Source organism: Camelus bactrianus, chromosome 3 (assembly GCF_048773025.1).
Source record: "Camelus bactrianus isolate YW-2024 breed Bactrian camel chromosome 3, ASM4877302v1, whole genome shotgun sequence".
Taxonomy (NCBI): Eukaryota; Metazoa; Chordata; class Mammalia; order Artiodactyla; family Camelidae; genus Camelus; species Camelus bactrianus.
This window is the reverse complement of record NC_133541.1, coordinates 93,892,976-93,904,392: the sequence shown is the minus strand read 5'-3', so window position 1 is coordinate 93,904,392 and position 11,417 is coordinate 93,892,976. Positions and strand designations below refer to the sequence as shown.

The following is an 11,417-nucleotide window of genomic DNA, read 5'->3' as shown; positions in this document are numbered from 1 at the left end:
ACACTCTGGCGGGTGATCCCAGTGCATTTGCAGGAGGCAGCTTGGCGGGGGAGACCCCTAGGGCGCACGCAGCACCCTACTCTCCTCCGCACAGAACGGGCTTCCTAGAGCGCGGGCGCGGGACACTCCCACCCAGGCTGGGCTCCAGCCTCCCAGGGACACACCGCAGGCCCCAGGCACCGGCCTTGGGCCCCCGGGCACTGCCCTCCTGGCCTCTGCCCTCCCGACCCCCCCAACTCGCGGACTACAAGTCCCAGCAGTCCCTGCAACTGGCACCTCCCGCCTCGCAGCGGAGACCCCCGGCCGTCCCAGCGGCGGGGCTGGAGCTGCGCTCGTGGCCGGGACGGGCGGGGAGGCCGGTCCCGCGGGCGGGGGCGGAGGCGGCTCCGCGGCTTCTCCCGCCGCCGCCGCCGCCAAGGGGAGTTTCCAGGAAGTGGCCATATTGGATCCATTCAGCCGCAGCCGCCCGGGCGGAGCGCGTCCCGCAGCCGGCTTGTCCCCGTCGCCCCCGGGTGCTCGTCCTGGCTCGCCCGCCCGGCGCGGAGCTCGCCATGGCGGCCACTGACCTGGAACGCTTCTCGGTGAGGGCCCTGCTGGGCCGCGGCGCGCGCGGGAAGCACGGGGCGCGGGGAGGGGGCCGCCCTGCAGCTGGCCGGGGGCGCGAGCCGGGCTGTCAGCACCGCGCAGCCGGGCCTCGATGCCGGGCGGGCGGGGGGACACCGGGGCGGGCTCTTCGCAGCGCTATCTCGGGGTCGCGGGGCTGCTGGCGGGGGCGCCTTGCCGGGCGGCTGGCGGGGTCGCCCCCCTTGGGCGAAGAAGAGGCAGACCCCTTTCGCGAAAAGGAGCAAATAAATATCCGCCTAGGTGCGAGGACAGACTGGGGCCTCGGGGGCCGGACAGAAGGATCCAGGATTCTCCGAACCCCCATCTCCCTGAGTGTTTCTTTTTACAGTGCTGGGGAGATGCCTAGCAGCGCAGGTGCTGTTTGATGGGCACAACCGGTGAGGATGAAGCCCTAGGGATCCGAGGGAGTCCTTCAAATGAGCTCAGGGCAGTTGCAGACTTGGGTCTTGAAGACCTGGGCCTGCTTTTGCTTCCCGCTCTAACCCCCAACCTCCACCCGCTACCCAAGCGCCTGGATCCTGGGTGCGATTCCAGGCAGGTCCGGCCTCAGTGGTCGGGTCTGAAGCAGCCATTGCCCAGGAACTAGAGAGATTCCAGATTCAGCCCAGTGGATGTTTGTTTGGGCCCCAGTCCGGGTATGCCTTCTGCAGGGCTAACGTCTCTGGTGATTCCTGCAGAGGTCTCTCTGGGCCTGAGCCGACCAATAGCCAACTTCCTGAAGGCTTTTTATAATTCACCCGGGGAGAGGGACCTTTTGGGGATTGTGTTTGCAGGTCCCTTGATGTCTAAGGCTGGATTTGGGTGTGTCTAGGAGGTTGGGCTGTGAAGGAAGCTGTGTCCTCCTGCCAGCATGGCCCTGGTCCGTGGTAAGGGGGAGGAAAGGCCCAGGGATTTTGGGGGGAGGGGGGATATGCTAAATATGTGACCGATAAGGAATTGGTTCTGGGACTAAATAAGGGATCCAGGACTTATGTAATTAATGCTATAAATACTCTGTTCTGAATTTATATATGTAAATTTTCTCTTTAATCTGAAAATACATTTTTTGGTCTACTTTGGAAATATGCATAAATAAAGCAGGAACTCCTGGTTTCATAATTTTTAGACTGGGGTAATTTATTCTCATTGGAGAGGGGGCTGCAAGTCAGGTCAGTAAGTTTAAACACAGGATTTAGAGGTTGGGCAAATCAAAGTTCACCCCACCCCCTCACTGTAAATGGGAATTTGTTCAGGCACCCCAGGAGGCCAGTGCCTGAATCCCAACAGACCTGCTGGTTAGCTGGAGGCCAAGAGACCTGTGAATGTTTGCACATCTCTGCCTGTATGTCTGTGTGCATTTTCTGTGCCCAGCTGACCAGAAAGTTATGTCTGGCGCTTGTCTGTCTGTGGCCAGAGGTGATTCTAACAGTTGGTCTTGCAGGTGGGAATGGTATGTAGAGTAACCAGAATCAGACTGCCTAATGTGTTGTTGGCCGTGTGACCTTGGGCAAGTTGTTTAACCCCTCAATGTTCTTATCTGTATAATGGAATAAAAATACTACCTCCCTCTTAGGGTTATTGGAAGGATTTAATGAGAGGATCCAGGTGAGGTGCTTAGAGCAGTGTCTAGCACATGGTAAAGACACAGTAAGTGATATGTGTTACCTAGTGTCAACGTGGATGTGAAGACTGGCCCTCTCTGTAAAAAGGCAGCAGAGAATGAGTTTGCTCCGTTAGACAGCACCCTCCCTAGGGTCTCCCATCACTGCACATCCGGAGGTTATCCTCAGAGGCTGAACTGAAAGGCTCTGCTGCACTACCAGGCAGTCAGCTGGAAAGGCTCTTGCCCCCAGATTCCTGTGTTTGCTCTTAAACCACATCTGTGAGGAGTTCAGGTATTATCCCCATGGTGGGCCAACGCACCAGGAGGGGACTGACTCAAGTAAGGGTGTACAACCTGAGCTCAGGGGCCTCGGTTACTGTGCCAGGTTAAGTCAGATGAATGGATGCCTTCCACACCCTTCACACTTTGGGCCGTCAGCCTTCTGGGAAGACTTGGACACGGTTGAATTTGGGTGGAGACCTTGGGTGGGGTTTGGCCAGAATTTAGGAGTCTGTACTCCATTCTCTCCTGCCTTGTCATCCTGGGAAAATCATTTCTTCCTTTATCTTGCTATGAAGTGGATATAACCATACTGGTATTCTTCAGAGAGTTTCTGGAAGATTAATTGCAGTCTGTGGCATGTTGGGAGATATGTTTAGGTGTCGCACCAGCCCCAGGGTTGACTTGGGTGTTAAGCAGTGGCCAAGAGGCTATGATCTGACTGAGCTGTAGCAGGTTGACACTGCCCCTTGGGCTAGCTCGGTAGTTGGACCAGCCCCAGAGGGCTTGGGAACTCTCCCAACCTGGAGCTTAGATGAGCATAGTGGTGCTCTGAGGTCAGTGTGTGCTGGGCTCCTGTTCCCCACGTGGCGTGATGTAAACCCCTCAGGCTCAGCATCCTTTACACTCTGGCTGAGCCTTGCTCAACCCTGGATCAGCCATGGAGTTAGAGTTGAGATGTCCCTGGATGTGCATGTCTGGAACAGCCCTTTGGGGAGTTTCTGTTCCCTCTTGCCCTCCTTGGGCAGCCAGAGTCCTGTCTACTCTTGCTTTGCCCTCCTCCTTCATGGGTCCCAGACTCTGGAGCATACTCTTTTTCTGACCCAGGGTCCAACTCCTGTGCTGCTTCTGTTGGAATCTCATGGGGCAGGGTTCAGACTCCGTGGTGAGGGAGGACTGAGCGCCCAGGGAGAGTGGAGCTCTGAGGGAGAGGGGGTGTGTGGCACGGCAGCCTCATGCCTGGCATCCCTCCCAGCCAGTCACTCTCCCCCATTCCCTCACCACTTTATCCCGAGCACCATCTGTCACTTCCGTTGTCACCCCTGTAATCTTGACACTTCCCCAAGAAGCAGGCTATCCAGAGAGTGCCTACTCCATCCTTGAAGCAAGAGCTGGTGGGAAGGAATGTGGGAGGCAGCCCTCTCACCCTAGTGTGGCTGTCATGGAGTGGTATCTCCCTGTTCTTTGAAAATGGCCAATAACTTCCCTGCTGAGCTGTTCTGAAGGAGAAACAAGAGCTGAGCAAGGGACATCTATGCAGCTCTCAGTGCCTCGTGGGGTGGAGGGGTTATATGTGAGCACCACCTGCAAGGCTGCAGCTCCACCTGCTTCTTCTGGGAGGGGAGTTGGCCCTGCCCTGCCTCCCTCATAGGCATGATACCACGCTTTGGGTACTCACCTTAGAAAGTTCTGCCTAGGATCTTGATTGGAATGGATCCCAGCAGGGAGACTGATGGGAAGGCATTGGTGATCCAAGGGAGCATATAGTAAGGGACTGACCAGAGTAGGAACAGAGAGGGTGGCAAGAAGGAGACTGACCACAATGCCAGCCACTTGGGAGAATGGATGGAGGCTGGGAACCCAGAGCCAGACATTTGTCAAAAGCTTGGGATGGCAGGGAGGGTGCTGGATATTTTGTGTCCATCACCTGGTTGATGCCAGCAGCCTGTGGGTGAATAAGGATGCAGACTCTGGTCTTTGGCACGTGTGGGCCTGAGACCCAAAATCATCCCCTGAGCCCCCCTTGAGATGACCAAGAGGGTAGAGCCCTCTGAGTTTGGAGTCCTAAGATGGGCTAGGTGGAGGTAAATATTCGGGGCAGTAACTACCACGAATGTTTCTGTGGCTCTGGTCCAGCTACCAGAAGAAAGCCGCTGCAGGATGACAGAGCAAAGGGCCTGAGGACTGGCTGGCCTCCGTGTGTCCCCTGCAGCCTCTCCAGTCTTCCGCCTCTGTGCTGCCAGCTTGGGTCTCAGGATCCCCAGTCATGGCCCCAAGGCACAAACTTTGCCAGAAAACTAGATGTGGAGCTATGCAGGCAGAAGGGAGACACATATGCTGAGGGAAGGAATGCCTCCCAAGGTCGACACGCCTTTGTGATAGAGCTGGGGTGTTCTTCGCTGGAGCCATTTGCATCCTCAGGGCTCGTGTGAGGAACCATGTCTGGGAAGAGGTGGTGGAGGACAGGGCAGGGGACATCCAGGCTGTAACATCAGTTGCCCTGGATGGTATTAGGGCAAATTAGATATTCTTCTCCCTAGAACACATGGCTTCCAGATGGTTCTTGGCCCCTATGTTGGAGGCCACATGGGAGGGACAGATTCAGGGAAGGAAAGAATAGGGCCTATTTGAGATCACAGGTTCTCCCTACTCTCCGAGGGGCCCCCTGGGCTTGGGCCACCTGGAGCCTGAGGTTCAGGGAAGGCTGTGGGCATGGACCCAGGTTCACTCACCAGGCTGCAGGGCCTGGGTGCAAGCGTGACACTCTGCCTGGTGCTGGGGTGAATGGCACATGCAACAGAGAGGTATAGCAGTCCTGCCTGGAGCCTCCACTGGCCCTCTTTGGTGCCCCTGCATTTCTCTGCCCCTTCCCAGCACCGGCATCCATCCTAGGGTAAGAGGCGGGCAGGGTCGCCTTTGCTGCCCACATTCCTCTTTCCAAGGGTGGGGTCTCATTCACTGTGGAACATAGGCTGCCTTCATCTAGTGATGTCCAGACTACTGTGGCTTTTCCTGCTGCAGGGAAGTAGGGGCTGCCACCACAGTCCCTGAGCCAAGTGGGAAAGTATGAACACCTGGGGTTCCAGTACCTTCTGTGGCCCCTAGTGCCCTCCCCATCCACTCCATGGTGAGATGGACCACTCCCTCTTAGGCGGCACAACAAAGCTCAGGAATGTTTCTGTGTCCTAGGCCTGGGGCAGGGTGGTGGGCCCAGAGACCAGTAACTGTGCTGCTGGCTTCTTGGAAACCTGATTCTGACATGAGAAGTGTGAAACAAACCATCCCAAATTACTAAGCGGCTGTCTTGTGTGCAGAGAGGAAGGGAAGTGCTTCTCATTGAGGCAGGGACGCAGAGAGCCTGGAATACTGGGGTCAGGGCATGGGTGGCCTTGGACTTCTGGGGGTAGTTTCTCAAAGTCCCTTCTCTTCCCAGGATGGAGGGGGGATGAATGGCCTTGAGGGAGTGACCTCCTCCTGGGGCCCAACTGCCATCTTGCCATTATCACCTTGTTTGCTACTGTGCTAGTGCCATGAAGGCTGATCCTGGCTCATGTCTTCTCCCCAGGTTTTTGTTGCCACCAAAGAGATAGACACTTTGGTTCTCAGGTGTCCTTTTGATTGCAGACAGGTATATCCTGCCTCTATTCTTCCCTCCTGGCCCAGGGTAGCAGCCTTACCACCCCCTCCCTCCCATGCACATCCCTGTGGTTATTTCCCGTAACCTTTGACCTGGGCTTAGAGGCTTGTTGTGGAATCCTGGGACCAGAGCCTAAGCCTTTCCTGGGAAAATTCCTAGGATTCCTCTCGGACTCAAGGACAGTTGTTCTATGACCACGGGTTCTGGCCAGAGGCCTCTGCTCTGGCTATTTAAGGTCCAGAGTAGCTAGAGCCGGGGGTAGGGTGGTTTGTGCCAGGAGCATGGGTGGAGAAGGCTCCCAGTGGCGCAGAGATTCCTGGGTCCATTGCACAGCAACTTAATACGCCTCCCCGAAGCTGGAGCTCTCTTGGGGAGAAGGCTTCATGTCTGCCTGCGGGGTGCTCAGGACAGTAGGTGCTAGGCATGGGAGCCTGAGAGGAGAAAAGTGTTAGAACTCCAGGGCACTTGGAGAGAACTCTGTGGAAGATCTGGGGTGGAGGCTACACTTTGTCTAGGATTCAAGAGTCAGATATAGTTATGGTGGGCTATCAACTCTGCTCCCACCTGAACAACCAACCCAGTTTGGGAGGCTTGGTGTCAAGGGATCTTTATTCACCCATAGCTTCCTTGCCTCTATTGGTGCAGACATTCAACAGATTGCCAGTTCCTCCAGGGTAAAAGCCTGTTTTTGTGTGGGCAAGTGTGAGACATGGTTTCTCCCCAAATCTCACCTCTCTTCTTGGTAAAGGGGGCAGCTCCTCTTGGCTGGTAATTAGGGCTGCTCCAGAAGACTCAGACAGCATTTCCTGGTCAGGAAAAGGACGTCCTATTTATCCACTGGGCTGCATAACAAAATGCCATTCTCCACTTTGTTCTGGACGACCGGGCATGGAGGAACGCAGTCAGCCTGAGCAGTTATTATTTTGGTTGTTGTCTTTGATGTGCCAAAGAAATGATGACATAGAATCCCGGAGCCTGGCTCAGGAGCCAAAAGCTTGTTAGTGATTAGAGAGGGGATAATGGCCCTGTGGAGTTTCCCATTGTGTGTGTAGAGCTCAGAGCTGCTGACTCTATATCCTGGAGCTTTGAGGACAGCTCATGCCCCCCAGAGCTGCACCCCTGGGAGCTGGTTGTGTGGAAAGGGCCAGAAGCAGCTGGGTCCACCTCTCTCCAGGGTCTGAGTTGAGTTGTCCAGCAGGAAAGCTCCTCCTGCAGAGGAGTCTCCTGTGCGTCTCCATATCACGAGTGGAGACCTGGTGTTTTCTCCTTCCAGGTCACTATCCTACCAGACCTGGGGTTGCAGACTGTCAGGCCCCAGACATACTGTGTTGGGCCCTCATGGTATTCTCAATTTGTAGTTGTTGCCAACTTTTGAAAATTAGTGGGTTTCACATAAAAATATGGATTTCTGGATTCTGTTTTAAAAAAAAAAATTGGAAGATCTAGCAACACTAGGTCTGCATTTCCACAGTTGGCTGGAGTCACAAAACCATAGCCATCTTGGACTGAGCGCAGCCTCTGCAGTTCCCCGCTGTTCCTACCACTCCCTGAGGCCCCCACATTCAGCCAAGGCACCGAGTCTTTCATCCAATAGGCATCAGAGTGATGTGGCTGGAAGTGTGGGTTTTGCAGTCAGACCATCTCCATTCAGATCCTGGCTTCACCCTCCTGAGCAATGTGGTCTTGGAAAAATTACCTAATCTCTTGGTGCCTCAACTGTCTATTTCTGTACAGTGGAGATAATATACAGCCTACCTCATAGGGCAAATGCGTGGACTAAATAAGATTAAATTAGAGTCATACGTGGTAAGCGCTTGATAACTGTTAGGCGTGGTTGTTATTACTAGAGTGCTTCCCTTCACTCACATTACCTGCCTAGCTTCTACAGGCATTTGAGATTAGACTAAGCCCCTCATCTCTAGAATCTGGTGTCCTCATCTTTTTATTGGCGGCCATCCCAGTGCCTGGCACGCAGCAGATGTGCCCAGCAAGCATGTGTTGGGTGGCTGAATGAGTGAGTTAGGAACATTGTGAGAGTGGGGGAGTATTCAGTATAGCTGAATGGTTTGGAGCAAGGGCTTGGCTGCTCCCAAAGCCCCACTCGGCCCTGATTAGTTCTCTAGCTTCTGTGCACCTCAGTTTCCTTACCTGTAAAGTGGGGATGATAATGGTGTCTGCCACATAGGGTGGGAAAAGACTGTATAAATAACTCGGCTTAGTCTGCACAGGTGGTCCTTGGCAAAGTGGGAGTCATCCTTTGACAGCTGTTCCTTCCTGCGGTGGTAACACCGCTTTTTCCTTCCCCGTCCTTGCCCTCCTGGCTTTCTCCTTGTTCTGCTGCATTCAGAGAGTTTCACTTCGGAGACTGTAGCAGTCAGGAAGCTTTCAGTTGCAGGTAATAGGTAGTTCCCATTCACCTGGCTTAAGCGGTAAAGGGGAGATGTGGCCAGGGAAAAGGGAAAAGCCCAGAGGTAGAGCAGACACTGGCTCTCTCTTCTCTGTGATTTTATTGGCTCTGCCATCCTCTGTGAGTGGGTTTTAGTCTTAGGCTGGGTCCCCTTATGGTTATAAGATGGTCGTAAACGCTCAACCTGGGTCGCTTACCTGTGCCTGAACTAATTGTGGGATCAATGCTGACTGGCTTAGGAGCTAGCCCTGGAGTTGGAGCTGAGGTCTTGACCTGTCAAACTGCAGGTAGCGGGTGGGAGACCTGCAGCTCCTTTCTGAGCTGTGGGAGCTGAGACGTGCTTGTGATGCTTTGTAGGCTGCTGGCTCCTGCCAGCTAGGACCCCACACAGATCAGCAGAAACACCTGGGGAGTACTTTGGAGTAAGCAGTGCACCTTGGATCACATGTTGTTGATGCCAAATATAGGATCGGGGAGGTTGGCATTAGTGAGAGTCACACCTCAGTAGAGCTGGGAGGTCAGGTCAGTCTCCTGAGACCAGGGAACAACACTCTGTCCCTGAGAGAACCAGCAACCATTCTTCTGTGTGTGCACATGTGTGTGCATGTGCTCCCATGGCCCCTGAGGCTCTGGAGCAGGCATCGATTGCACCCGGTCTGTGCCCCTGGAGTGACAGAGTGCACCTGGGCAACAACTTGGGCACAAGGATCTCCCTGTACTCCACACACTTCTCCAGAGAGAGCCCAGCTATGTGAGTGAAGGCAAGCAGGGCTGGCTGAGCATGGGTAGGTGGGCTTTGGTGAGACCCCCAAGTGCTGCTCTTGGCCTTTGGAGCCTGGGACTATAAGAGAGTCAGGGAAACTCAGGAAGAGGATGGCCTCTGTTTCTGTGCAAGTACTCTGTCTGTGCGCGTGTGTGGTTTCCAGACACAGCTGACTGGGTGGGTTTTGGCGGCAGACTACAGGATGTTGGATTGCATCCTGATTGTGTCACTCTTGGAAGAAGAGGATGAATAAACACATAGCCTTCTCTGCAAGCACAGCACGCCTTAAATTTTGGAGATTTTCAGTCTCGCCTGAAAGGAAAAAAACTCTAGACTAGCTGTTCTGTCCTCCATTTGATCCTCAAGCTGCCATGAGCAGGTGGAGCAGAGACCGAATAATGAAACTCTGTGTAAGGTGGGCAGATGCCCCCGATGCTGTGGCAGTCGAAGACAGTGTTCCGTGATTTATAAATGGTAGTGTTGTGTGTTGGGCACAGTGGTGGGAGGGTGGGAAGAATGGGAAACCTGACCTTCCCCTGTCCCTGCCTGCAGCCCACTTCAAGGAGCTTATGGAGGAGTTGGAGAATCACAGTGCATATGAAAAGGACAGCTAGTAGTGCAAGGGAATGGGGTCACAGCCAAGTGAGGAGCCTGGAATGTAAGTACTTAGGGCTCAGCCCAGAGCAGGTGCCAGGGAAAAGGCAGAGTGATCTCTGGAGCCCAGGGAAGGGTCCAAGTTTGAAAAGTGCACTCACAGGTAGCCAGCCAGGCAGGAACTGAGCCTGTGAGAAAGACCTCACAGTGAAGGGCCTGGAACACCATGCTAGGGGGTGTGGACCTGACTCAGCACATCCTATGCTCCATTTACTGGTTTTGATGTGGGCACCAGTGAGAGGAAGCTGCCTTTGGGGACTTTTTTTTTTATTATGTTTGCAGCCCTGGGGGGACCTGGACTTTATTGGAAAGGTTGTGACATAATCCCCTGGGGATAGGGGACAGGGAGAAGCTGTAAGAGCAAGGAGGATCATTGGAGAGAACAGGTTTAGAGGTAACTCTGACTTGTTCAAGGAGATAGTACAACTTCCCAGAGGGGCCATGTGGGGTCTCGGCTGCACACATGCACTTGGAGACTTTGTTGCCGGGTTGCAGTGACAGAGCTGGGGGAGAGGGCCTGGGGGAGGGGGCACATGGGCACGGTGAATGAAGAGAGGGCTGATTTGAGTACCAGGTGCTCTAGCTGGGAGGAAAGCATGGTTAGAAAGTTTAGGCTGAGGCAGCAGAGAGGTCAGGGGGTGCGTGGATGCTCAGGAGATCCCTGTGCTGGAGGCTGGGATCCAGGGCCCTGCTGTCTGGTCCCCAGCCCCCTCTGCCCACTGTGCCTATGTCCACATTGGCATAAAGGCTGCCACTGTCCTAATCTGTGCCCCTGGGGCTGTCTTCAGTTGGTCCTGGAGCTGTGGGCTGGATGGCAGGATAAGACCCAGACCTCCTGCCCTGCCCTGTCCTGTCCTTGCTCTGTCTAGCTGGCAGTCAGGGCAGAGGGGCTCGGGAATGGAGGAGGCATGTTTCTGCCCCACACAGAGCTCTCCGGGGCCTGCCCTCGGGAGGGGCCAAACCCAGGGAGGCTGAGCCTGGGAACCTTCCCTTGGAAGACAGTATTCCACCCCCTTCCCAAGGAAGCAGAGCCTCCGTCCACACAGATTGGAGTTCGACCTTGACCCTCTGCTTTGGGTCCTGGTGGGTTCTTTTTATAGCTCTGTGGGCCAGCTTAGTGGCCCCTGCTTGCTCAGGACTGCTGCCTGCGTTGCTGGGCAGGCCTCCACATTCTCCTCCAGAATCCTCTGTCTAAGCAACTAGGACTGGGTAGGGGTGGGAGGGTGGTGCAAGCCAGAGCCTGGGAATCTCATGAGAATAAATACCGCTGAGGCAAGAGGAGGCCTCAGAGTCACCATGCCCGAGAGACCGGTCCGGAGACCCAGTGGTGGGTCCAAGTGAGCACCGGCCCCTTAGGCAGGCCCATGTGTGCATTTCACAATTGGGTGCGTGAGGAGCAAGGGATGCCCATGGAGGGCTGTAAGCCCAGCCTGATGGGGGAGGCCCCCCGACAGTGCAAGTGTGAGAGGTTCAGGCCAGACCTGCCTTTGCTTGAGTCCTGCTTCCATGGGAGAGGCCACAAGAACACATACACCCTCCAATCTTGGCCTTTTGAAATACTTTGAGACCCAGGGACCATCTGGGGCCTCCCGGGCAGGGGGGCAGGTGAGCCCTCGGGGTAGCAGCCCTAGGTCTTGGGACCATCTGCCAGGAGATGCCTCAGGCCCAGGCATCCCTGGTCAGTCCAGGAGGAGTAGACCCAGAGGCCAAAGGCCACTTCCCAGATGAATTCATGAGCCCTGAGGCCCGT

The 11,417-nt window shown here is 55.0% G+C and overlaps 1 protein-coding gene across 4 annotated transcripts in view; it reads left to right on the top strand.

The window, feature by feature from the left end:
* Positions 1-371: 371 nt before the first annotated feature.
* The window catches only part of SEPTIN8 (septin 8), a 27,071-nt gene continuing 16,025 nt past the window's right edge, over positions 372-11,417 (top strand). For all 4 annotated transcript variants that reach the window (XM_074360648.1, XM_074360647.1, XM_074360646.1 and 1 more), the window contains exon 1: positions 372-581. In XM_074360648.1, coding sequence (XP_074216749.1) covers positions 552-581 — 30 coding nt within the window. In that variant the 5' untranslated portion in view covers positions 372-551. The remainder of the gene's footprint in view (positions 582-11,417) is intronic.